The sequence below is a fragment of the Nesoenas mayeri genome, assembly GCF_963082525.1.
Source record: "Nesoenas mayeri genome assembly, chromosome: 2".
In the NCBI taxonomy this organism is placed as follows: Eukaryota; Metazoa; Chordata; class Aves; order Columbiformes; family Columbidae; genus Nesoenas; species Nesoenas mayeri.
In genome coordinates this window covers 23,667,773-23,694,945 of record NC_137543.1, presented here as the reverse complement: position 1 = coordinate 23,694,945, position 27,173 = coordinate 23,667,773, and the positions used below count along the sequence as shown (strand labels likewise).

At 37.4% G+C, this 27,173-nt stretch overlaps 1 protein-coding gene across 1 annotated transcript in view; it reads left to right on the top strand.

Annotated features, from left to right (window-relative positions):
- The window catches only part of SPAG1 (sperm associated antigen 1), a 37,397-nt gene extending 15,619 nt beyond the window's left edge, over positions 1 to 21,778 (top strand). The window contains exons 8-19 of the mRNA XM_080340568.1: positions 355 to 485; positions 1,137 to 1,243; positions 1,771 to 1,933; positions 5,138 to 5,566; positions 5,954 to 6,053; positions 8,473 to 8,625; positions 12,851 to 13,026; positions 13,929 to 14,070; positions 14,984 to 15,110; positions 18,352 to 18,516; positions 21,046 to 21,423; positions 21,578 to 21,778. Coding sequence (XP_080196694.1) covers positions 355 to 485; positions 1,137 to 1,243; positions 1,771 to 1,933; positions 5,138 to 5,566; positions 5,954 to 6,053; positions 8,473 to 8,625; positions 12,851 to 13,026; positions 13,929 to 14,070; positions 14,984 to 15,110; positions 18,352 to 18,516; positions 21,046 to 21,423; positions 21,578 to 21,709 — 2,203 coding nt within the window. The 3' untranslated portion in view covers positions 21,710 to 21,778. The remainder of the gene's footprint in view (positions 1 to 354; positions 486 to 1,136; positions 1,244 to 1,770; positions 1,934 to 5,137; positions 5,567 to 5,953; positions 6,054 to 8,472; positions 8,626 to 12,850; positions 13,027 to 13,928; positions 14,071 to 14,983; positions 15,111 to 18,351; positions 18,517 to 21,045; positions 21,424 to 21,577) is intronic.
- Positions 21,779 to 27,173: the final 5,395 nt, after the last annotated feature.

Below are 27,173 nucleotides of genomic sequence, written 5' to 3'. Positions count from 1 at the left end.
AGCCTGCAGAGCTCTGTAGTTACTCTTGATATTCAAAGGTTTAATTTGGCAGTTTCATTCAAGTCTCCATGAATTGCAGCACAAGGTGATAGCTGAAGGGACAGATGAGCCATGACATCTTTTTGGCAACATCTCAGATCTAAGCCCTGGCAAGCAACAGACCTCTGAAGGTGGTACATCTAGTTGGTGGATGGTTGCCTCTGGTTTCACAGGAAGGATTTTCTAACCATTATCACAGTTAGAATATCAGTGTTAGTATTGTTATGATACTGTTTTCAGCTTCCAGTACTCAAGTGTTTCTACATTCAGGTTATTTAACTATGAGCCTACCATGATCAATACTCCCTTTTTCAGGAGTATATCAGTAATACCCACTGCAGCTGCATATAATAACAAAGCTCAAGCAGAAATCAAACTTCAGAACTGGAACAGTGCTTTGCAGGATTGTGAGAAGGTACTAGATATGGAACCTGGCAATGTAAAAGGTAAAGTAGAACATAAACTTGCCCTTCTATGTAGTATTTTATTTCTAGCAAATAAAATGCAACATATCCATCCATGTTGTTAGTTGACTTCACTGAGCTTCAGATCAAGTCCAAGAATAAAGAAGGAAACAGAGTAGATCCTCAAGGGTATTGTAAGAGTATTTTCAGAGTCAGAGAAGTTTTATGCAGTCTGTCCTGTTGATCCATAATGGGTTTTCTTGTGCAGTAGCATGGAGCTAACTATTGTTTTTTAAATGATTACTATAAGCACTCTTGTACTCATACAGTGCGTTGTTTCCACACGGAAGTATTAATTACCTTAAAAGTGACATGAAAACAATGAAAGTTGCTGATTAATTCCCTTCTGAAGGTAAGGGCTTGAATGTAGCTAATTATATTTGCATGGGAGGAAGGGAAAAATTGGAAAAATATTAAAAGATGCTTCACAGTTCATGATTGCTATCTCAAAAGGTGCTGTGTGAAATTACATTGTTAAAAATGATCAAAATAATAGTTATTACTAATACAGAGTAATTATGAAGTAAATGCAGAATTTTAAAAACTTTTAAACTTAATATGTGTAGAAAAATAGTGTATTATTATATGGTTTATGCTTTAAATACATAAATAATACACTTTGTTCCTTTGTAGCTCTGATGCGCCGTGCCACTGTACACAATCAGCTGCAGAATTACCAGACAGCTATAGAGGATCTGAACAAAGTATTATGTATCGAACCAGAAAATGCTATAGCTAAGGTAAAGATAAATGAGTTGCATGTGACTAGAAAGAAGTTGTGTGCAGTTGTAGCATACAGCGAATACAGTTTATATTGTTTTACTGTTTGATTTGAGTGTGAGTTTGAGGACACACTCAACCTACTGTGCCAATGATCAGTTTCCCAGGACTACATAGGTGCCTCTGGTGGAAATGAGGTACTTGAATTTGATCAGATCTTTTGTTTGCTACTTAATTGTGAGACACTGTAGGCACTCGAGTCTTCTCTATGTAATTTAGGTGCCTAAAATTTTGTTGCTGAAGATGGTAACAGTAATAATGTCTTAGCTGATCAAAGTTATTTGGAAATTTCTCTCAAAAAGATCCATTGAGTGTTAATCTTTGTTTTGATACTGACTCTTGAAAAAGTCACATTCGTTTATTTTTTCTGTTTTTATATTTGTAGTATTTTATAGCTCTTCAGGATCTTATGTGGATTATTAAACAGAATGTATTTTCTCTATATAAATTAGAATTTATATACCTGCTGGTTTTTTCTATATTGCAGAAAAATCTGCTAGAGATTGAAAAGAAACTGAAAGGTTTAAAGCCTGTATCTGAGACTCAAGGCAAAGGAAAAAGAATACTTATTCAAGATATAGAGGATTCAGAAGGTGATGAGGAAAGAGGGGAAAATACAGAAGAAAGTGAAAGAAGCAATGGAGATAAAAGTAATGTAATATCATTTCCTATTTAATTTTAACATGAGGAAAAAAATACCTTTTGGTATTGCACTGTTTATTCACACAATTCATCTATATTCGCTTGCAAAGAATTTTGCCTGTTTGAAGACTAAAATTACAATTACTACTTAAAGTAGATCTGAGTGTGAAATCTAGAATCCAGTTGTGTTACACATCTTTGGAATTATTTCTAGAAAGGATATAACAGAAACAGATGGAAAATGTTGCTGTAAACCATGTGCTTCCCTGTGTTGTGCGTAATTTTACACCAATATTTAATGTCGGGAATATCTTCCAGTGTTAGAGAACATTTTGTGCTCCCTAGCTCTTTCTCTTGCACAGATCTCTTGCCTTCCCACCATCACATTTTTCTGCATGTTTCCTCCTTTGATTGGCTCAAAGGGTGTAAAAATGATCAAGTGGCAGGTAATTTGGTTTGTCTTTTTTTTGGTTTTTAATGTAAGAGATCTGTGTGCGCTGAAAGTAATATTAGTATATTAGAGGTAAACAACACGTAACTCTTGTGCTGCATGTAGTTTGCAAGCAGTTGAAGTGCAGCTCCCGTTCTGGGATTAGTGTGTGACTAACTGCAAGACTGCTGAGATGAAGCTCTTGGCACAATCAAAATATCTGACTTGTGGGAGCATGTGAGGCAGCTGAGGCTATCAAGCTTTGCACTGACAGGTTGCTTTTGGAGTCAGCTCCAAGTGTGTGCTCCAGCCTGCAACAGAATAACATCCCTGGGTTAATTTCCACCCTTTCTCCGTTCTGTTGGTTCTTTAAGAGAATTTGGCATGACAACTGTAGATTTTGTATTTTCTGTGGCCTGTGTGGTTCTTTATCTTGAAATTAAACCAGTCTATGGGTTTGCCAAGTTAATTGTGAATATTAGACTGCATATGTGTGATTCTGTAATGCATTATTTGCACACAAATTTATGTAAAAGACATTTTTCAAAATCAGTAGGTATCTACTAAGTCTCCTCAGCTAAAACCCTGGAAGAAAAGGTTCAGGTCGCTAGCCTTGAATATTACTTAATTTGGGATTGCTTTCTATTGGGAGCATTTAGATGACTAAGTGCCTTCTAGCTCCATAGGAAGACTCCCATTCTGTTGATGAATGGTTAGGCTTTTAAACATAGGGAAGATTGTCAATTGACGTCAGTGTCAAACATGTTAATGTGATAAACATAAGTATTTTTTACATTTAGGAGGCAAGCATCTTCATAGATTACTCTGTGTTTTAAAGTACAACTGGAAACAAATACAAAGTTCATTTATTTAATAAATCTGATATGTTCTGTGACTCTAATAGCTATAAGTAGACTAAGCATCTTACATGTCTTCTCTATACATCTAATCATATAGTCACAGTCAGTCCAGTAGTCCATGTAGTCCTGTTGTGTAGTCACATTTATTATAGTGGAGATTCGGACCACTCCAGTTGCCTTTATATGTAGCTGGTCCAGAGTAGATAAGAGTTGAAAATGTTTCCTGGCTTCGCAATAGGTTAATTTATTGTGAACTAGAATTAGGTATGTTGCTTTCCATTCTGCCACCACTATTTTTCTGCCACGCTTCTGGAGGATAAATACTTTGTGTAGCTGGAAATTTATTTTAAGTGAGAGATGATGTAATAAATTACAAAAAAACAAAACAAAAAACTTAAAACATTCTGCTTTCATGAATATATTTCTCTGTAGTCTCCAATACAGGAATATTGTTTATGGTATGAACATGTAAATGGACAGACAGTGAGAATTAGATTTGAGAAATATAGCTGTACAATTCTGTTCATGATGTTTACTCAGGCCAGAAGTATTCAGGCAATTGGCATAACCTCACAGCTAAACAAGTTAATTATGAGTATTCTTCTTTTCAGGGAGACTCCAAATGTGTTAAATGTTTCCTGTGTAATCCAGAATTGGTTCTGTGGCCTTCATCTTCAGGAAATTTTCTTCTGTATTCAGGAAATGATGTTTGCATTAATGATATTCACATCACGCATTATCTGCCTTCCTTGCTTTTTCTTTGTGTCTGGCAGTTGGGAAGATCCTCAAGAGTGTTTTGCTGTAGAATGCTTGCTAAACACACGTCCTATCACCTGTTTGTCTGTGACATACATTGATTGATTGATTGATTGATTGATTTACTTACTCACTCACTCACTTGAAGTTTTATAAGAATGTCTGTGTGGGTAGAATAGATGTATCCTATCATTGTTCCCACTGTGGAATATGAACTCATTATTAAACACAGTATTAAACATATTAAACACAGTATTTCAAAACAGAGACCACAGCTAGGAAGGATGCAGTTAGAGCTTTTGTCTATTAGGCATCAGAGAATTTATTGTTTTTAAAAACCGTATGCTCTGCCATCCTGTTCAGTTTGATTTCAGTAACATTTTGTGCATTAAAAAAATATTTCTGTAATTTGGAACAACCTCTAGTGTTCATCCATGTTCAATCAACCTCAGAAGTTTAGTTTGAGTCAGTTGGAAGTATTGCTGCAATATATGAAGGCTTGAAAAAATGCTGTTGTACAGATGAGCACATCAAGTTAGGGGAAGGTGAAAACCCAGCACCAAAGCACAGAGTTGCCTTTCATGACTGGGAGTATCAAGAGTGTATCAAGAATAAGGAATTTATATACGTTAATATCTGTGATCAGAACTCTAGAAAAGGCGTTTTAACATTATGTTTAAATTAAAGCTTTTTGAGAATGATTTATAAACTTTTTTCCTTCTATTCTATGTTGTATTTGAGGAGAGTTTTGAAGTGTGCAATATCACTGGTTTGTTAGTTGTGTCTTCTAAGTTTAACATGCAAGCACATCCATTTGGTCACGGAAAAGCCAAGTATCAGTATTGTTGCAATGGCTGGCATTTAAGGAGTTAATTTCAAGGTGCACTCTGTACCATTTGGACACTAGGGAACAGGGGTTCCCCATGTGCCCAGGAAGGAGAAATGAGATTTCATAGTAATACCTTTTCAGTGATAATTGCAAGTTAGCTGGAAGTAGGAATTCTTCTCTGTTCTTATGGGTGTTTTCTGAGGCAAATAAATCTTCGTGACATGAGGGTGCCTGAGGGATTTGGTCCCGTGTTCTTTGGCTGTACACCCCTCTCTTGCCAGGACGATAGTTTCTTCTGATGATGCAAGCTCTAACTGAGCTCATTAACTTCCCGCAGAATCTGGCGTGCCAGTAAGAGGAGAAGCGGCTGCTGGGGCGGCGGCAATGGGGAACACGCACCGAAAGTTTCGTACCAAAGGAGATGGCAGTAAGGCGGAGGACAGAGAGACGAAGAAGCAGAAGGAATCTACTGAGAGTGAATTGAAAAAAGGCACATCAGAGGAGAACTCACAAAAGCATTTGTCAGACCATGAAGGTGAAGTTAATGGCTACATACACAGCTATCAAAGGAGTGAAACCCCTAAAGATGAGAAGATCTCCAGATCGCATGGAGCAGGGTCTCAGCCAGTTGGTGATACCAGTTCTACTTCACTTCCTCCTATTGCTGCAAAACTAAAAAGTGAAGGAAATGAGTTATTTAAGAGTGGACAGTTTGGAGAAGCTGTGCTCAAATACTCAGAAGCAATTGAATATGTCATTGGTCTAGGTGAGTGCAATACCTTACACTTAAATCTAGGATTATTGCTTCGATTATTTAAAGGAATTACAAATGAACTAACCTAGGTTATCCCTGGAGTTTTGGCAGGAGTTACTGTGCAGTAAATTCTTTGTTATTGTCTGTAGAGGATAGTTCATGTAATACAAAATATTAGGAAGGTGAGTGAAATAATCTTTTAACTTACTTGGTGCAAAGCTGTTTGCTTTTATTTAAGTGTTTGAATAATTACATATTCTTGGTGACATGATAAAGCTCCTTACAGCTTTGCATTGTCAGCAGACTGCATCACTGCAGTGCAACTTACAGTATGCAAATCTTTAATTCTTGAATGTTGTTTTAGTAATGGTCTTTGATTTTAATTGTAACTTCTTTTAGGAGAACAAAGTCCAGATGATTTAAGTATCTTGTACTCTAACAGAGCAGCATGTTACCTCAAAGAAGGCAACTGCAGTGACTGCATTCAGGATTGTAACAGGTAAATTGCAGCCTCCCATGTAGAACAACAACGTTCCTGATGATGATTAAACATTTAAACTGATATATTGTTATTGCAGTTTGACTTCAATGAAGTCTGATTCCTTGTCTAAATGACAGCTGTATTTGTCGCTTATGTAAACAATCACATAGAGTCTAGGGAAGGAGTAACTTTCAAATTGCTGTCCTACTGTGTGATAACAGTTGTTAGGCTTCCTGTGTACACAGAAATGCATAGCAGGGTCAAAAATTTAAATATAAAAGCAGACTTACTTCAATGATGCTGTGTAGTAATTTATATGTTAAAGGTTTGTTAAGCCAGGTGCTTATCACAAGGTCGGAAATTGCTTTCAAGCATATGTATGCTGTATATGTGTGTGTTCTTCAGTATTTGGTTTACTTGCCTTTTTTTTTTGTTTTTGTTTTATTTTGAATATATACTTGGCATAGTTATAAACAGTAATTACAGCTGTTCAGGCGCTGAGCTAAAATCCTCTCTGCTTATCGTGGCTATTAAGGATACAGGAGTTAGGGAGGGTCAGACACCTTCAAAAACTTCTAAACACTGCCTTCCACTAAATTATTACTGTATTTCTATATGGTTTTTAAAATATTTTCATAGGTAGGGTCAGTAAGAGTGGGGCTTAAAATGCAAAAAAGGATCCCAAGACAGTTAGAAATCATATTAATTAATCAGTCAAATTTTTTACAGCACAACCCAACTGTTAAAAACAAAACCATATCATAAAAATAGAATATGCATGTAATTTTGTATTAACTAAATATTTGACTTACTGTATATGTTCTACCTGAGAGAAATGTTTTCTGAAAACATCATTTGAAAAAATTGACTCGTTAACAATGTTTTGTTAAAACAGATGCAGGACCATGCTGGCTGATAAAACAAGATGGCAAGTTAAGCAGCCATCACATTTTTTTTCAGGAGGTCTGAAATATGTAAGACTGAAACCAGTAATTAAAAAGTTTTGCATTTTGTATTTTTACCAGTTGGAAGCTCATTTTCTTAGTACTTAACAATAATGTCCTTATTGTTGTGCATATTTTCTGGATACACACAGACCTGTGATGCTCAGTGAACGCAACAGAGGTAGAAATAATTTAGAGACCGGGAAGCAGAACTGCAAAACTGCAAGCACACATGTTTTGCGCAGTGTCAATTAAATATTCTCAACGCAACATGACATAAAGGATGATCACAAATAGGTTACTTGACTTCAGAGTAAAAAAGTCGTGTTTTGCTTATATTAGTGATAGAAAAATAAGAATTGAACATTTATCTTTTAGTGAATTCTAGCTATTTAGGGCTTAGAAGTGTACCAAAAGCCCTCTGTTGGATCTCTGTCTCAAGACTCTGGTTTGGAGTACTGAGTACAAGGGGATAATCACTTCCTTCGATCCACTGGCTGTGCTCCCTTTCTAAGTCCAAGAGGCTGTTGATCTTCTTTGCTGTGACTTGACTTTGCACCATTACTCCTCCTAAAGTTAGGGAAACGATGATTTCTACAATAAACATTTCCAATTTCCATTTCATAAGTATTTCCAGCATTCAATTTCTCTTTATGTTGCTGAATGCGTTCGAAAAACACAACAGCACACAATAGCATAGTCCCTACAAAACCCCTGCAAAAATGATTAACATTCCGTAACGGTTGGATTAGGGACCTCTCAGCCTGAATTATTTTATGATTCTGTGAAATATAGTTGGCTAGACTTATCTTGATTTCAGTATTTCAAAGTTTATTTCTTTTTCTCTTTACCAAGAATCATTGATTTATGAAGGGTAGGCTTTAATAAATAAAGCTTTTGTGTATTGCTTCTTCATATTGCTGGAAAAGCACATGATGTTTGGAAGCGAGTTCTGATTGCACAGTGTCAGGGGCTGAGCTCAGTGTTAACCAGATACACAACCAGAAGAGTAAACAGACAAAATACAGGCAAAAACCTAAAAGCCAAAAAAAGACAGGTGTTTATTCATGTCTTACCAAATGTATTTTTAATGTACATACTTGCATGTAAGGAAGAAGAACAGAAAATCACGTAGGCAAAAGGACCAAATACCTGAAATCCCCATAGATCTAGGCATGGCTTAGGAAACATAGCTTTTGCTCTCCAACAGCTGCCATTACATTAATCTTTTCTTGGTGATGAAAGTAGTTTTCCAGGTGGAAGACAGATTTGAGTGGAGTAAGTTGTAGTTAAAGCACTAACAGTTTCATAACTGCATGTCATTTAGGGTAGTAATATAAACCACTTAGTCCCATTTTCCTTGGTTATGTTACTGTAAGACCCATCTGAAATCACAAAGTTGTTATGTATAGTTGTATATGTAATAAAGTACTTTTATTAATATTATTTCAGTTATTCTGTTTCATTCCTGCATTTTGCTTTTGTTTTCCCAGGGCTCTGGAGCTTCAGCCGTTTTCCCTTAAGCCACTTCTGCGACGAGCGATGGCACATGAGTCTATGGAGCGGTATCGACAGGCATACATTGATTATAAAACAGTCCTACAAATAGACAGCAGCATCCAAGCAGCAAATGATAGTGCTAATAGGTAACTGCACTTAGAAATTTTCTTCTCGTATCAGTACAAATAGAAAAACAATTCAGTGTTGTTTTCGGTACTTCCTCTGTTCTGTATCTGTCAGAGGCAGGGTCCTCCCAGCGAGTGCGTTTTAACTAGAGGACTGGCTGTTTCATTTCATTTTCCCATAGCTTGGGTTTTCCTCTGCCAGCAGTAGGTCACTTTCTGTTTTAAAAATTAAGTATTTTAAAGGTGTTTTTTACTGGTGCCTCAACTTGTTTTCTTTCCTAACTTGTATTTGATAACATTGAAAGTAATACTTTAAGGTCTGTACCTTTTCTCTGACATTTATTTCCTTTTCATATTAGCACTATCCCAGTTGGAGATTTATATTGTGTGAATCCTTCAGTATGCTGTAGTTGTGTAAACAGTGAAGTAACTTGAAACAGTGGTTGGCTACAAAGCTTAGAGGTGTAAAAAATGTAACTTAGTATTTTCAACTTAAAAGTTCATACTTCCAACATTAATTCTTGCTGCCAAGAGAGACATCTCAATGTCTGTAGTATTTTAATAGTGTAAAATTAGTGTAGACACTCTATTTTAATTATGTCCTCATTAACATATAGTAGATGCAGTAGTGCATGAATGATAGGATTTTCCATTCCCTTTTCTTTTGTCTTTTAACAGAAAAAAAAAAAAAAGAAGTATTTATGAGAGCAGAACAGTCATTAATTGTTGAGCAGGAACCCACATGTATGCAGCTTTTAACAATGGAATCTACTGCCTTTTTTTTTCTTTTTAAGGCAAGGCCATCAGCATTTACATTATTACTTCATTTAAAAAGTCCATAATATCTTTTTATTTGACCAGAGGTGGCCAAAGGCAATCATGACACTCCATCATCTCCTCTTAGAAGTCTAATTTTTGATAACACAAAAAACTCTTACTGATCTCCTGTATCTAAACTGATAACAGAGCACTTGGATTGATGAGATAACTGCTCATCCTGGTATCTGTGTGATTATTACACTTTTTTTTTTTTTTTAAATCTTCTTAGCTTATTTTATCTGCAGAAACTCTTTTCATATTTCTCCTTGACTTGTAACTTGCTTAGTAATAAGCTTATTTCCTTTTTTTCCCTTAACACTCTTCCTTTTCTCCTCTCTAGGCCTTCCTTATGTTTTTAGCTTCACTGCTCATTACTCTTTCCTCCCTGGCAACCCATCACCTTATTTCAGCTGCTTCTTCCTTCTTCTCTTCTGGTAATTCATTTTTGCTTGCAAATTCTTAGTTTCTAAAGCATAGACCTCCTGCATAATTGAATGTTTACTATAATTTATTTTTTTAGTATTTTATCATTTATTAATTAAACTGAAATTGTTTATTAAAGTATTAATTTTAATTTCTAAACTAGCGGTCTTATAAAAAAATTAATTTCAACAGCAAATGTTTGTTACTCTGCTTCCTTTTAACTTAAAGGGACAACTCCAAGATGTAATTTAACTTCTTTTTATATTAGGAATGTCAGGTCTTAACAACCTGCTTTTCCTGGAGGATTTCTTTGGTTTTAAGTTCCTGTGGGAAATTGGATGGTAATGCTTTAGGAAGCTGATAGGAAAAACCTCATCATCCTACTTGTGTCTGAGTGTGGGTTTGAAAAATGATGTTAAGGCTTGTCTTTTAGTGCTTCCCTGAATAAGCAGGCTTTCAAGAAATCTTAGAATTGAATGGATGTTCAGTCATATTACTAATAAATCTCACATAAAAGACAAGTAGAATTTTTAATAAAAAGCCTTTGCCTGGTCATTTTGCAATCAAAAGAAAATAATTAAGAATATAAGTAGATATTTTTATGAAAAGTCAGCTGAAAACAAGTATAAACAGTTATTTGAGAGTTTATTGTGTTGATGTTGAATTGTGTGTTTTATTGGTTATCATGAGGTGATGTTTAGATAAATTGGAAGGTCTGTTTCTTTTAATGGTGTGTGCCAAGTCACAGGAAAATGCATTTCAAGCATGCTTTTAATTAGTGACATTTTCCTAGCTTTTTTGAACATCCATGGATTTCCTACTTTGCATATTTGAATTTCCTCATGAGTGTTTTATTCTTTGCTTTTTGCTGTTACAAATATGTGGGCCAATATGTTTATGCATTTCCATTTACTAAATTGAAGTTTTATTCCAGTTGTCTCAACTCCTTTAATACCAGCTAGCAAATTACATTAGATAGTTTGGCAGCTTTCATTGCGAAGTCCCAGATAAGTATTGTACTGTACAAACTTTTTCATGAGATACCTGTGCTTTTTAAACAAACCATTGCAAACATGTATGCATTTTTTCAAAAGACTGTTCTTAGATTATTGTATTACAAGAAGTCAGTTGATCATCAAAGACTGCAGGATGCTTTCTGTTGATATTGATGAATTAGATCAGATTTTTTGTCCAACTTGCTAAGCCCATTATGGTAAATGGAGAAAAATTAAACAGGAGGTCAATGGTTTACTGTAGAATTGTTCTGTTACTTTCTATGGGTAACACCTAAACACAAGAAATGGACTATTTTAATATGAATTGTACAGTTTTGTTTTCTAATAAAATAACCTGAGTAAATCTTGGGCTGTTTAATTTATGGTGGTGTGCCACAGTTTTGTAAGAATTTAATTCAGACCATCATTAAAAAAACCCTATAGTTTTAGTAAAATTAGAGCAAAACAGAACTTGGACAAGCTGCTTTGTTGGTACGTTGTATAAAATACTGCTTAGTAAAGATTTAGGTGGAGGAGAAACCCTGGAAGGGCATATGAGGCTAACACACAGAAAAGTGTTCTTCTTGTTCCCTTAGAAAACAGATAAAACAACTAGATAATACTACAAAATGTGATATTCTGTGTATGAAGAAACAGACTTTCAATTCCAAAATATAAGAAATAATATGTTTATGCAGCATTACTTAATCAAAAAAAATTGCACATTATATAGCTCTACAAGCTGCCTTTTTAGTCTACATCATTCTTTAAAATATTTAGGTGATTTCTGGTTTACAATAAAGAAGGTTAGAATAGGTGCTGCTTCTTGTATTGTTTTTTCTGTCAGACCTTAATGGCAAAAGAATTTGGTCCCGTGTGCTCTGACTCTGTTGCCATAGTATTATACTGAGGCTTTTATTTTGTTTTTTAGCTGTTACCTAAATATTTAAAAAGAACAAAACTAGGCAAGCAAACTTGATTGGGTAATCTGTGCTCATTCCTTTTCATTCTTCATGTCAGATTCAAGGTTCTTCATAGTTTTTTTTTAGATGTGTATTTATGTACTATGTTTTTTACACCTGTATTAGATGGAAATGCACCTAATATGCAAATTTCGGGTTTCTTGGTTATCATATCAATGTGACATTCTTTACTACGCTATTTAGAATTTTGCTTTGTTAAAGTAGATATTAGACTTAACCACCAGTTGAACTTGACTCTTGAGCTAATTTTGAGATTAGAAGACATTTATCCCACTATTATTCTCATAATTGATTAATGGTTTTTTTTTGAAAACACTACAGAAATTACAGGGGAACCATGAAGTCTTGTAAACTCCCACTTGAATGGATTTTGGATTGAATATGTCATGTATGGAGATAGTTAATAAATGCGTATGTTGGTTTAAGAAAGACTAAACACTTTTTAATGTATTTTCTTCACGTTTTAAATGGGGACAAAGAATGATTGACTAATTTCTGACTGTTCTATAAAATGCAGCTTAATACCTACTTTGTGACCTGTATTGGTTATTTAGTTATTAGTTATTGTTGTGTAAGAGGTTTCATTTGACATTGGCAAATTTAGGGACCACACTTTGTCTTAGGATATTGTAATCTACACTTGTTACAAATAACACCTGTGAACAACTGAGAAAACCAAACAAAGTAAATACATTTTTTTTTCTATTTCTTTATTGCATGTGGTAGGCAACATTTAGAGCTTAGTTGCAGAATCAGTCATTTGCTAAAATATTTACGGATCATACTGATGTCGGCTTCTTGTCTTCTAAGTGCTAGCATAAATTCTCTAAAAAGGGGAAAAATCTAAATCTTAAATGAGTGCAATACCATTGATTGCTGTGATAATCTTTTTTTAAAATTAGTCTTAAGGACAACTGCTCAGTTTTTTTAAAAATTGGAACATCGCATTATTTAATTTGGGTGTAAGTTATTAAAGTGTGAGTTAAATATGTGAAAAGTCATGTTGGTGGGGCTTTTCTCTTTCAGAATAACAAAGACTTTAATAGATCAGGATGGTCCCAGTTGGAGGGAGAAACTGCCACCAATTCCAGTTGTTCCAGTTGCTGCTCAGCTACACAGGTGGGATGGAGGAGGCTTCACTTCAGAGAATAAGCCAAGAAGTACTACAGATATCAACAGAGAAGAACAGTTGCAAATGAATTGTATGTATAGCTAATGCAAATATGTACACAGAACAGAAAATGATATTATTTGAAAAATTGAATACAGTTTAATTTCATAATGTCAAAGTAGCTGCTTTAGAGAATATTTATCAGATCTTTGTGAAAAGCCAAGTTAGGTAATGGTCATTTAGATGATTTGGTTTAATGTGTTTTATGGAACCATAGTTATGATAATTTTTTTAAAGCCAAATGATGTAGTTTGCAAGCATGTTACTTCTGAAGTTCTATAAAATAAAAGAAAATATGGCAGAAATCAGTAGGGGATAGTGATACATCAGTAATATTCTTTTAATAACTATTTATAAAAATGCTTCAAGGAACATGAAAACACCTAACTATAAGGCCTTTGCAAAAAGAATGTTTAATGTCAGTAAAAACTGAATCAGAGAGATTCCTTCATCCCCTACTGATTTGTTTGTCGTTGTCAGTTTATCTTAGTAATTGTGACAGATGGTTGCTTGCATAAAAAATATTAGATCAAATTATGGTCACCTTGGTGTGATGATGGAGATCTAGAAGACCTTTAATCCTGTTGATGAAATCTCCTTCATTTTAAATAAAACTCGGTGGAGATGTACAGTCCCTTCTACCACAGAGGAGGGGCAGACAGAAGGAGGTGAAAGTGCAGAGCTGTCTGTTGCATCCTGTTATTTTCAGTAAAATAGTTACCCTGGCACACGGGGAAGTATGTGTTGTGTCATATGTATCTATGGAAGTTTATGCCTTTCTTAGAGTAGCAGGGAGATCTGGGGCAGAAACTGCAATGTACTGTCCGATGGAGAGACTGCAGATGCCAGGCATTTATTAGGCTGGGTAGATTATTCAGCTACCCTTGATGAGCTGACCTTCTTATCTAACACTGTGGTGCTTTTCTAATGTAGGTGAGAAAGCTGAGGAGAAGTTCAAGACATTAAAAAATGAAGGGAATGATTTTATAAAAAAGGGTAAATATGAAGAAGCTGCAAATAAATACAGCGAATGCATGAAGTTAAATAACAAGGAATGTACAGTCTACACTAACAGGTAAAGATCCAAAATCTAACCTCACATTGTGATAACAGTAGTTCTGTTAATCACTGCAAATAGAGATTTTTCATCACTTCAGTTAATGTTGTAAAAAAAGGATTTTTTCAAACTTGATGAGTGTTTTTAATAAGAAAATGGATTTTTTGTTAAACTGCTTTATTTTCTCAGGGGAGCAAGTATTGATGTCATTGATATATATATATATAGATATATATAGATATATATAAAAATAGAGTAAGTAATAGTAAAAGTTACAATTAACATAGGATTTTGCAGCATTTTTTGAGAGTACTAGTATCATTTTAGTTAAAAGCTGACATGCAGTAGCAGTATCTCCAATGCAAAGAGTAATACTTCAAAGAAAATGTACGTTTTGAGCAAATAAAAGTAGGAACATGGTCATACAACAGCATTATTTTAAAGGTTGATCTAATTCTGCAGCATGATTCTTTATGCTGTAATCTTATCAGCTTTCACAAACTAAGAAGGATTTGATTAGGCCAGTAATTGAACAGGAGACTTCCAGGTAATAATTAGATGCAGAAATCGGTATTGCTTATTTAATCTGGAGCTCTTTTTTACTCGGAATGGTTGTATAAAATCCATACTGTATCCACCTCTGTATTATCATACTAACATAGGCTCTACTTTTAAAATACTTGCATATCTGCATAACATTAAGCATTAGTCATACTTGAACTTTGACTTCTATTGCAGGAATTTGCCATCTCTCTAAATCCACCTGGTGATGTTATTAATAACTTAATGGTTTTGATGTGCTTTAAAAAATACCACATTGAGACTGAATTGTGTGAAGTATTGTAATTAACAGTTAAGAGTCAGATACTGTTGGCACTACAACATTGTAGAATTTATTTATATTGCAGTGTATTCTGTTTTTCTGTGTTAGAGCTCTCTGTTACTTGAAACTGTGTAAATATGAAGAGGCTAAGCAGGATTGTGATCATGTTCTTCAAATAGAAGATTCTAATATTAAAGCTTTCTATAGAAGAGCCCTAGCATACAAAGGATTACAGGTGAGGAAAAAGAACGTGGCAGGTATTCTTAAGCACTTCTAAACTTGCTTATCCTGTTCAAAGGCAATCAGGTAGTTGCAGTCTGGGTGAATACAAAGTATGCAGTGCTGATGATCTGTTGCTTTTGTAGAGCATTAGGCATGCACAAAATATTATATAATTTTTTTTGCAACATAAAAATGTTCATGTTGACTTGTAATAATTTGAGAAAATACAAGAGTATTGGAATAAATGAGGTTTGACTGGAGACTGGTGAAGCAAATTTCAGCTCTTTTGTAATGTTTTAATCTTCTGGGTATCCCGGTCTGTTTTTTTCTGTCAAGGTGTTTATTGTATCTTTGCTGATGACAAATGGTTTCTCTCCAAGTCTCTCTTCAACTCTCCAAACTAAAATCACAAGCTATCTCTTGGCATCTGCTCGGACTTGAGTGCTTGTCATATTAAACCAGGGTTTCAATTATCTCGTTCTCACTCTCTTCCTTCTCCAAACACTTAGTGATCCTTTGTCAGTAATCTATTTTCTCAGTCTGTGGACAGTGTGAGGACTCAACCTTTTCCTTTCCATCTACACAGTGGTGATGTCTGTACTGTGCTCGTCTTAACGCGGGTTTTTGAGTACCCTTTTACCTGATCTTCCTAAGTGCAGACTTATATTGCTCATATCCACCCTGAATGTGACTGTCTCGTGTTCCATCACTTGAACGATATTGTTCCTTTTGTCAGTCCCTCTGGTGATTCCCCTTCGTCAGTGATGTTAATTAGCCTATAAGTTTTTCATAGCAATCCTTACCCTGCCTGTCAGCTCTCACGCGGTACTAGATGAGCAGCTTCTCACTTGTGTTGGCTCAGGATGACAGCCAACATCATCTGCTTTGTATTAAATTTTGCACATCTTTAAACAAGCCTCTTAAGTGCTTTCTGCCATGTTCCACCTTGTAACTGGAGGTGGTCACTCCAGCTGTCCACCAAGTTCCAGCAGTGTCCATCAAATGAATACTTACTTCAAACCTCCATTATGTTTGGTGCCTTAACACAAAATTACCAGATTGTCTCTCCATTTAGAATAATTACCTGATGACAACTGTTTGTGCTTAGCAGTATAGTAGCCTATTCTCATCCTGTGTTGTGATTCCAAATGCAAGTCATAGCAACCATCAGATCTTTTGTTCGTGATAAATTTATTCTTCTGTTACAGTAGCTATGAAACTTTAAAAATTTGTTCTGATTTCAAAGAAGGTGAAAAGACTTAATGTTGTGTAAAATCTTTGCTGTAACCGTACCAAGCTACCTGGTATTAATCATCTGTAACCATATGTTGTTGAAGTTGATGAAAAAAGTATAAATATTAGCAAAGGTAAATGGTGATTCTACTAGTCAAAAAAAGGGAATTACACACTAGGGAAAAATGTCAAGACTTGGAGAAATAACTTTGCTTTTTTGAATATCCTAGGAAAAAAGTTATTTTTGTATTATTGAATACATAAGCCGAAACACACTGTTCGTGGATGCGTTCAGAACAGTATGAACTGAGGATTCCCAAGATGTTTTGTCGTGGTTGAATTTAATGCCTTCATTATTGCTAATTCCTGGGATGTGAGTGATTTGCAAAACCAGAGAAAGCAACAAAAGTGGTTTGAGGTTGACAAATGACTCTGTAATGAAAAATTTTAAGAGCTAAAAGCATGTAGTTTGGCAAAGACCTAACTAAGCTGGGAAGTGTTACTTGTGTATAAATATCCATATTTTTAACCACAAAAGCTGCAGTGGAATTTAATGTAGTGAGTGAGGGTTTTTAAAATAGATTTACTGAGATGCAGCTAAGGGAAGATAGGGAAAAAAGTCATGCTCCTCTGATGAATTAGGCCTTTAAGGTAGGACACAGGACCTTGGGCTGCATCTCCTACAGCTAATCGTCCAGTCTCTTGCTTTGGGTAAAACTGTCCTGTGTGATTTTTGTTGAGAAGTGTGGTAGGCCACAGTTTGAAACCCAGGAGAGTTGGTTGTTTGCTGACTCTTGTGGTAGTTTTCAGAAGTCTGTTCCAGAATCTCATTTCTCTGTAGTTGTGTAGTTATCTGTAATTCAAATGGTTTGGCTTAATTAGTAGCTGTTTTCTGATGAAAGCAATCTGCCCCCTTTCTGCATTCATTTGCTAAGGCTAAGTAACTCTAGTTCTCTTACTCTTTCTTCTATGATACAGGAGACTTCAGTTCACTTACAGATTTACTGTGGTGTCTCTGCACCTTGAACACTGGTCATCAGTATTGTACAAAATATTACATGTAGGCGATAGAAAATGAGTGACTTGCACAGTAGTGCTTTTATTGCAGTTGAGATGCTGAGGAAATACCTCAGCTGTCAGTTTTTTCATGACAATGGGAATGACTTATAGTAACCTTACAATGCTGCTTGGGAACAGAAGAAATATTGGGTCCCTCACACACAGAAATTATGTTGATCTTTTACTGTCTGCATGGTCATTTGCTGTTTACTTCTATATTTCATTCTTATTTTTGATATTCTAGCCCTCAAGGTGCTTTGTTTTATTTTTTTTTACGTGATACTCTCTTCCTCAGAATTGATGCTATTTGTCTCTCCAGAAAATTTATTCTAAAAATTCATAATTCCTAATGTCAAAATTTGTAATGAAACATTAAACAAATGACAAGACTGATTATTGAGGAGCTGTTTCCTGATGCCACTCCATGTTTGTCCTTGTAACCCTGTTTATCCCAGAGCTCATAACATAATCCCAGTCTTCTCAAGTATTACCAAAAATTTCCCTTCTCAAACTGTAAGAGATGGTCTGTTGGATTGAAGCCCAGGAAGATTAGGTATCTTTTTCATCTAAGACTAATTTAACTCTTTTTTTAGCAAAGCGAATATGCAAACTGTTGGTAGACTCATTAATCTTGAGGAAGTGTTACGCTGTAACCAATTATAAGCAGCAGTCTTCAGTAATCTATTCTCTGATACAGGCAAAATGTTTCTTGAATTAAATTATTTCATATTCTATATTTAATACAGAAGTATTTAGTTGCAAAATGCTCATTCAAACTCAACCTCACTTCCCTTTTTTTCTCTCTACTGAAATTACACTGTCTGTATTAAGGTTATTTTTGTCTACCTAATGTCAAGATTTTAGCATTTTTATTTTTCCTGATTGTACAGGACAGTATGGTAGTTCACATTTATTTTTCTAGTGATGTGCTTATGAAAAAAAATGTTGCCTTCTACTTACAGAATTACCAAGCCAGTGTTGATGATTTCAAGAGAGTACTTCTGATAGATCCAGGTGTTCTTGAAGCAAAAAGGGAACTAGAGGAGGTGACGCAGCTGCTTAACTTTGACAACGGTGCTGTAGCTGGCGGTCAACAAAAGCAAAGGAAGAAAATAACCATACAAGAGGTATACCAGCTCATTTTTAGAAGAGTGTACAGAAGCTACACATTCGAAGAGATAATATTAAAGCTTTTATTTTGCACTTCTTAGCTCTACAGTTTTTGGAAGTGGGGTTGTATTTTTCATGTTATTTTGAGGGCATATTGGAGGATTTTTGCGTATGATGTGTTTGGTGTCCATTGCATTCTATAGTAATGCTTGGACTGCTTTGGAGTGTAATCAGAACCACAGCAGAAATTGAAAACGGTACATTTAGATGGCACTAAAGTAGAGGATATCCTCCTTGTGAAAAAAAACCTGCTCAGAGTTTGAAATCTGTGCTTTACAGAATATGTCTGTCAAATAGCAGCTTTGCTTTTAAAGTCCTTGCTGCCGGGGCAGCCCCGGGGCTGCGCTGGCCAAGGCGCAGAGTCAGCAGGCACCGCGCGGGTGCGGGTGCTAAAGTCACTGGTCTGGAGAGTGAAATGCTGCCTTCAAGAGCAAGAGTATGGGTAAATAAGTAAGTGATGTAGTGTTATATGCTGGCTCAAAATGTTAGCCTTGCAGCGTTCTGCCGAGAATTAGGCAATGAAAGGATTTTCTCAGTCATCTGAGATTTTGCAATTGTAGCTTTGCTGGTCTTTTAAGAGGGTTTTTTTTTCCTGCTTAATTTTGAAATATATGGTTAAAATTCACAGTTACAGTCTGGTACAGTGATACTATAATTTGATAATGTAATTTCCAGATAGTGGTATAATTGAAACTGCAGTTATTAGTATAGAAACAACTTGTTTTATTGAAACACTTCACATTGTCACGCGTTTGTGGGATTTTATGTAATGAGTGTAAGCCGGCTGTAGCGTTAGTTAAGCCCTGAGTTGTGACAAACAAAGGGACCCGAAGAGTGTTCAGAGGAGGTTTGGGAAGTGACTGCATTGTTCAGGCACCAGCCAACTGTGTTACTGGCAGTGGTAGTTTTTGCAGGGGTGGGACAGGAAGCTACCTTAGAGAGCCTTCCCCCTCTTATCTGCTGTAGAACAAGGTAGCTCTATAAAAACAGGCTTCAAGGAAAAGGAAAATTTGATTAGAAACTGGGATTTATCATTGTTATTCCATTTTAATCAAGCTATAATTACATATAAGGCAGTTGAGATTTCTCTCCTGATAGCAAGGTTTGTTGAAAAAATAAAACAAGATGTCTGTAAGGCCAGTGTAGTATTTTCAAAAATGATTAACCTAGCTCACAGCACAACACTGTACTATGCAGTACAGTAGCTTCAGACTTTCCCAAAACCTTGGTATCAGTTGAAGAGAACTCATTCAATGAGAATTTAGTCAGTTTATGCTAATTCCACAACTCTTGATAGCTTGAAATGGGTTTTAGCAAATGTAGTTGAACCCATAGTTGATTTTCTAGTGACTGAGTAATAAAACTTGGTACGGGCTTCTGGAGAAGTGAAATGGGTGTTGAGGCAGTCATGGGTTTTGGGGGTCAGGTGGACAGCAGGATGACCATGAGCCAGCACTGTGCCCTTGTGGCCAGGAAGGCCAATGGCATCCTGGGGTGTATTAGAAGGGGGGTGGTTAGTAGATCAAGAGAGGTTCTCCTTCCCCTCTACTCTGCCCTGGTGAGACCCCATCTAGAATATTGTGTCCAGTTCTGGGCCCCTCAGTTCAAGAAGGACAGGGAACTGCTGGAGAGAGTCCAGCACAGGGCAACAAAGATGATTAAGGGAGTGGAGCATCTCCCTTAGGAGGAAAGGCTGAGGGAGCTGGGTCTCTTTAGCTTGGAGAAGAGGAGACTGAGGGGTGACCTTATTAATGTTTATAAATATATAAAGGGTGAGTGCCACAAGGATGGAGCCAGGCTCTTCTCGGTGGCAAACAATGATAGGACAAGGGGTAATGGGATCAAGCTGGAATACAAGAGGTTCCACTTAAATTTGAGAAAAAAAACTTCTTCTCAGTGAGGGTGACAGACACTGGAACAGGCTGCCCAGGGAGGTTGTGGAGTCTCCTTGTCTGGAGACATTCAAAACCCACCTGGACATGTTCCTGTGTGACCTCACCTCGGCGTTCTGCTCCAGCAGGCGGATTGGACTGGATGATCTTTTGAGGTCCCTTCCAATCCCAAACATACTGTGAGACCATGCTGAGCTTTATCGTGCAGTGAGACTGCAAACACAACCTGGCAGAGCAGCCGTGTGCACAGCAGTGGTACGGAACACGGGTATCTGGTGACAAAACTTCAGTTCTGCTTGTCTTCTGCAGCGTCACATTTTATATACATATGCACTCCTCCTTAGCTTTCTCACAGTGTCTTTGGTTGGTGCCAAGCAGTGAAAGGAAAAGGTAAAATAGGCACTTTGACTACAAACCCTTCCAGGTGAATTAGAGAGGTGCTGTTCTTGGGAGAAGTAGGACATAAAGGAACACAGATGCCTTTTCTTTTATAAAATGCTAACTTTAACTTAGCAGCAGCATTATGCATACAGTTTATGAAGCTTCAAATTATCCACATTAAAAGGATATTTTTTTGCCATTTTCTTTGCGAAGGTGACTGACTCTGATGAACAGGAAGAGAGACAGTTTGCTACATCAGAAGATGTTGTGACTGATTGTGTTGCCTCCAAGGAAACAGTTCAAATGAATGTGCCGCTGCAGACCTCTGAGAAACTGCATATTTCTGAACCAGCTAATGCTTATGACTTTGGTCAGATTATAAATGCAATAAATACCAATAAGGATAAAGCTGCTTGTGCGGAGCTCTTAACAATTACCGATCCAAAAAAGCTGCCAATGCTGCTAAGTAACAAACTTGAAGGAGAAATATTTTTGATTTTTATCCAGTCATTGGAATATTATGTAGTTGGAAAAAATCCTGGTCTTGTATATCAGCACCTCTTCTACTTGAGCAAAGCAGAAAGATTTAAGGTAAGAACCTAGATTGAATAGGTACTTCAGTTGAACTGAAACCTAAAGGGAATTTTCATATCATAAAAGGAAATGATGCACTAATATGTATCTCCGTCAAATACTGTGATTTTTAATCAGCCCATACTAATTGTAAAATAATCTGTTTTTTCAGGTGGTGCTGGCCCTACTTAGCAAACATGAAAAAGAGCAGCTTCACCAACTGTTTGACTCACTTTCAGAAAACCAGAATCATCAGTACTCCTTGAAAGATCTTGAGAGCCTTAAAAAGGTTTATGAACTTTAAGAAGTTAAAATTATTAGTTGCACGCGTAGAGTTGATGTTTCTGCGATGATGAATGTGTGACCTCTGCAGACTTGCATGGGTTGAAGTGGGTCTTCACCCAGCCTGGCTGAATTCTATTTTATTTTGACAGCATCTGCACATTTAAAACTTGCTGCTTTTTTTCTTGTAGTTGTACACATTTTTAATCTCTAGAATTTAACGCATATCTTTGTGTTCAGTAACAAGAGTTCATGTTATTTAGCATACTGATTTTACATAGTTGTGTTAATTATATATATAAAAATATAGTTTACATTATATCTAGTGTGTGAAATATCTTGATGGTACGATAATACACTTTCAGTCATCATTTGTTTTATCATTTTGTGAGTTGTACGTTCTTGTGACAAAGAAGATAAACGGGTCAGTTAGCCAGTAGCTTTGCTAAAATGAGTTTACAGAATGTATTAATATTTTTCAGCTAAACTACTACAGGCCATCTGTTTCCTCACTACCCCTGCTCTCTGCAAAACAGATTGAAACATTTTTGGTGCAATACAATTTAGCAGCGAGGGTGAAAGAGCAATTAGTTTGTCATGGAATGCTTTGAATCAAAATGATTAATTATTAATTAAATGGGTATGTTTTTGAAAATATTAACAAGTAAGTTTCAGTGCACAGAGAACTATTTGTTTCTGTGTGTGTGACCGCTGGTTTGCAGCTTTTGAAGGGACAGTGGGAAATAGGAGAATAAGTGGCTGCACTTAGCAACCAAAATATTTAACTCGAAGTTTTGTAATCAGATTATTTAGAACACCAACCATTTAGGTTTACAGACATATTCATAAAGCTAAAAGTAAAACCATTTTGTGGACCAGTATGGCTTCTTTTTCCCCCTAATTTTGGGCAGTACTGATGCTTTATATTTGATTCTGACAAAGCTCCTTTTTTCAAGATGAAGCTTTTAATTTTTTCTAATACCCCAGTACCTTGTTTGAACATGTGGTATAACTGTAGATCAAACTCACTAACACTGCACAAATACCATTAAGAATGTTGTTCTAATGAAAATGTTCTCAGGTGTATATTAATTAAAAAAATAAACTTTTTCCCCTGAAAGTATAATGATGGCTTCTCTGCTCTGCTTCTCCACGCTTCAGGCTTATGGTTCTGACACATGATTAGGGGTTTTGTCTTGAATTAGAGTGCCAAGAATAAGGCCTTTAGTTGCTAAAGCACTGTCAGTACAGCTGATGGGTTTTGGTTTTAGATTTCCTCTTTTTTGATGTTATCATGTGTTCAAGGTGTAGAGCTCATCTGATCCATTGTACTCAACCAACAAAGCGCCACTTTCCCTCTCCAGTCACGGTGGCAAAGTATTCACAAGCGCTACTTGCCATGTTAGTGATTTCAGTCTGGTTTTTCCACTGTAGTTTAGTCTGTTCAGAGAAGGTTCATTGTATGTGTGCGGCTTACTGACAAGGTTTAGAAAACTTAATTGATTTTCATTTAATAGAGTTGAGTGTTTTTTATAATAGTAAGCTGGGGGATTGTATTAATAATACATGCATTAAGGAAAAGTTCTTTTGCTAAAAGCAAGCAGAAAAAACAGCGATAGAATTTTAAAATAGTCTTAGTTGCCTGAAAAACAGTAGTTGAGTAAGAGCCAATGTCAGAAGTTACCACATCACAGAAGCTCCTCATGAAGTTAAATCTTTCTCTGTGCCACCAAAACCCCCAAGTATTAAAAGCTCTATTGAGATCTTGTAGGCAGCTAGAGCTGGTATCTCATCTGGACAGTTTATTTTGACACTGAAGACAAAAATCAGAATCTTTGCAGCAGTAAATTATTTTTTAAATAATTACTAAGTTTAGGAGATGATCAGACATCACTAAAAAGACAAAAAGTCTTTAAAAGACGAGATTTTTTTTTAAATGGCATGTTCTTGACAAATCGTTTACCCATGAGGAAATAATAGCCAAATGGCTTGTCATACATAGTACACAGTATCACAGTTAATTTTGAGACAGTTTCAATCAATCCATGGCAATTAAACTGGAAGCTTGAAAGTAGTCCATGGAAAAGCAGCCCCATAGTCCAGGAAGATACCTTTCCTTGTAATACCTCCAGTTGGAATGGCAGCCGAAACAGAGGTTAATTCAGTTTGAGGTAAAAATGACAGTGATCAACAGATCAGGAAGCTAAAATTACCGCGTGTTAAGCAGCTCTAAATGGAGAACTGCGGCAGGACTGCGGCGGCGTGTGCGAGGGAACCGGCGCCCGCTGCGGGAGGGGCCACCGGCACTCCTGACACTGCCCCGTTCCCTCCAGCGCCTCCTGAGCCACCCTCAGTAGCAGAAGCCATGGAACAGTAACTGATGTAGTAACTCTGCTCGTGCTGCACTGCGGGCAGCAGGGCCCTACACTTGTGGGAACTAAAACTTCACCACATCTGTTCTTTAAGCAGAAGGTCAGCTGGAGTATCTGCAAGTCTCTTCTGGCTGATGGTCCTCACACCTGTCTCAAGTAGGGACTTTTGGCTGCAGTCACCAAAGTTTAATAAATATTTTTTAAAAGAACAAGGAAATAACAAACTGAAACACTTACTATTTTCATAGCTGAAAGATGACATCAAATAATCAAATATATATATTTCTTATGAAAAAAGTTAACAACTCTCAAATGTAAGAAAAATTATTCAAGAAGCTGAGCAAATGAAAGAAGTTTGAGCCTTTCCCTGTAACAGCACCACCAGGACTCGCAGCTGTTGGGTGATTTTTCCTGCTTCTGTCAGATTTCATTGAGATTGGCAAGAGAATCTCAAAGGCCCTACCTGGCTTCATGGCAGGGAGTCCCAAATCGCAGCTCAGGGTTACCCTGTCACTTACCCCCTCAGTGTTAACATCCACCCTTACCAAAAATTAATAAATCAATCAATCACAACCCACAAGGCAACATAAATCAAAACTGACGATACGAAAATGTGTTCAGGAGGAGAACATCGGTTATTCAGCTGATGGAACAGGCAAGTGAAATGCGGTCCCAATGCAGCAATAAGCTGGACAACCCCGATGCCGCAGAGAGCAGAGTAAAAATGCCCTGTACAGGTGAGCTGACCAGGGCTGCAGTTTGCTTGTGGATATAAATCTCTGTTTTTAGTATGAGTGGAGAGAGAGCAAGTATATGTAACCACTGAAGAGGTGGCTGGGGCATGGGGCACGCCAGGAACAGGGCTCTGCACGGTTGTTGCTTTGCTCCCTTCAAAGTATTTTTGAAATTTAAGAGAAGCCAGCTCCAGGTAGAACAAGTGCTGTCACCCAAAGGGCAACAGTCAGAGGTGCTACTGGGGATGAGCATCATCACAGCACAGTTGCTTCTCTGGCCAACAGGCCGATTTAGTGCTGAGCCCTCACCCAGCAGCGCCGGTTTTGCTTTCCTCACACAGTGGTACAGAGGCAGGAGGAGCTGCCGAGAGCCCAGCTGCTGGCGCACCACACTCTTTGCTTTCACGGGGGCAGTTATTTCCACCCATCAGAAGCTGCTCTGCTTTTTGTACTCCAGTCACACAAATAAAGGGCTACTCTTTAGTGGCTGCCGGGCCTTTCAGAATCATGCAAACAAATACTGAGACTTGTTCACTACAATAAACAAAATATATACATATATGTGTATTTTTAACAGCAGGGAACAAGACTCCTTCCCCACCTGCAACTCAAAACTCATTACTTGAATTAGCGTAACTGTGCTCACTGCCCAGGAGCTGCAACTACCAAAGGAGCAAAGGGCAGGCGCCGGTGGGACAAAAGCTCAGCGCAGGGTATCAAACCCCAATGGTTGGCTCAAAGAGTATTGAATATCACATATCTATAAACATTCCCTGCTTCACAGGGTCTGTGCAGCACGTACCTGCCCCTGGGCTGTAACATCTCAGCAGGTGGCACAACCTGCAGCTGCAGCTGTGCCAGGCACTGGTGTCACTTCCTTGCAGGCCTGTGCTATTTCTCAGTTGCTGCTTGTTAAATGCCACCCTCGTAAATAAACTCTGCTAGTAAGTGAGGGGGATTATAAAGGGATAGAGCGCCCAGCGCACAGAACAGTATGCTCAGAAACATTTTGAGTGCAGAGCCTGTGAGGAAAGGGAAGCTCAGGACACAGAAATCCCATCCATGGGTCTGGTACCTAAACCCAACCACTAATTGAGGCTGCTGTGAATTTTGATGTCCTTGTTGTTGAGATGGGAAGCAACAACCGTCCTTTAGTCAAGCTGGCTCACCTGGAGCCAGTGGAAGAAGATACATCTTGTCAGCTTGCTGGCCTTGCCCCCCCAGAATGATTTCTGCCAGTACCCGGTGCGCATGCAGGGGCTGAGGCCGTCACATCTCAAAGGTCCCCAGTTACCAGCCTGGCACGAGTGAGGTGCGACAGGAAGTTTGTCTTTGTCGTTGAGCTTCCAGCTGCTATGAGGAGGCCGGATTCTGTGCCAAGTGCATCCCTGTTCCCTCTGCTGCCACATCCAAAACTAAGACATCTCAGGAGAAGCCCAGTGTAACCATTGTGTTTTAGGCACCAGCCCCGAGGCGGGTAGGGGGAAGCTCTTGCCCTGCAGTGCTCCCAGGCACCTTGCCCCTCCTGCAGCACGCTGCCCGCAGCTCCAAGGACACCAGCTGGGGGCGTCGCGCAGTCCCCAGGACGTGGCACAGGCAGGTTCCAGCTCCAGACGCCCCTGAGGTACCACCCGCGTGTGGCTGTGCAACAGGGACCAGAAATCCAAACTTACTTTTCCAGGATATTTTACCTTATTTTCTGCTCAGCACCCTTTCCCCCCACCTTCCTGGTATGACTTTGGCTTAAACATAATTGAATACATTTTAACTAGACTATTTCACAGCATATGAGCTGGTATTTTGGGTTTGAGGTTTCTTTTGTTTTTTTCAGTAAGGCAACTAAAATCCCTCTCCTAAACACCTAAACCAAGAGAACTTTTATTAGGAAATGATTTTTAAGTTAATTAACTCCAGCATTACTACCCATGAGAGTGATGGCATCACTAAATAGGCAGCTATTTAAAAAAATTGGATTTACATATCAAAACTGGAAGAGACATGAGTCAGTAAAAAAATGTTTACGTATCAGTAAAAAGTCATCAGTTTATACATGCAGAGGTTTGAGACACTGATCTGATGAAAGAAGGGATGTACAAGTCCAGATGCTTTACTACAGGAAAAAAAAAGCATATGCAAACATGAGGAGGAAAGGCTTTCCTGACTGTTTGTAATCTATTCGAAGTTGTAACTATCTCAAGTATTCTCTGATATAGCAGGTGTTAAAAATAATTTCCTCTTGAGATTCACAATCTGGCATAAATTGGTTGAATTGGCCAGGAAACATGAGGAAAATGTCCAAAGAACCACTATGTTGGGAGAGCAGATGTAAACTTGATCTTTCCTGTGGTTTACTTGCTTTATTGAATTCTTACACTGGTAG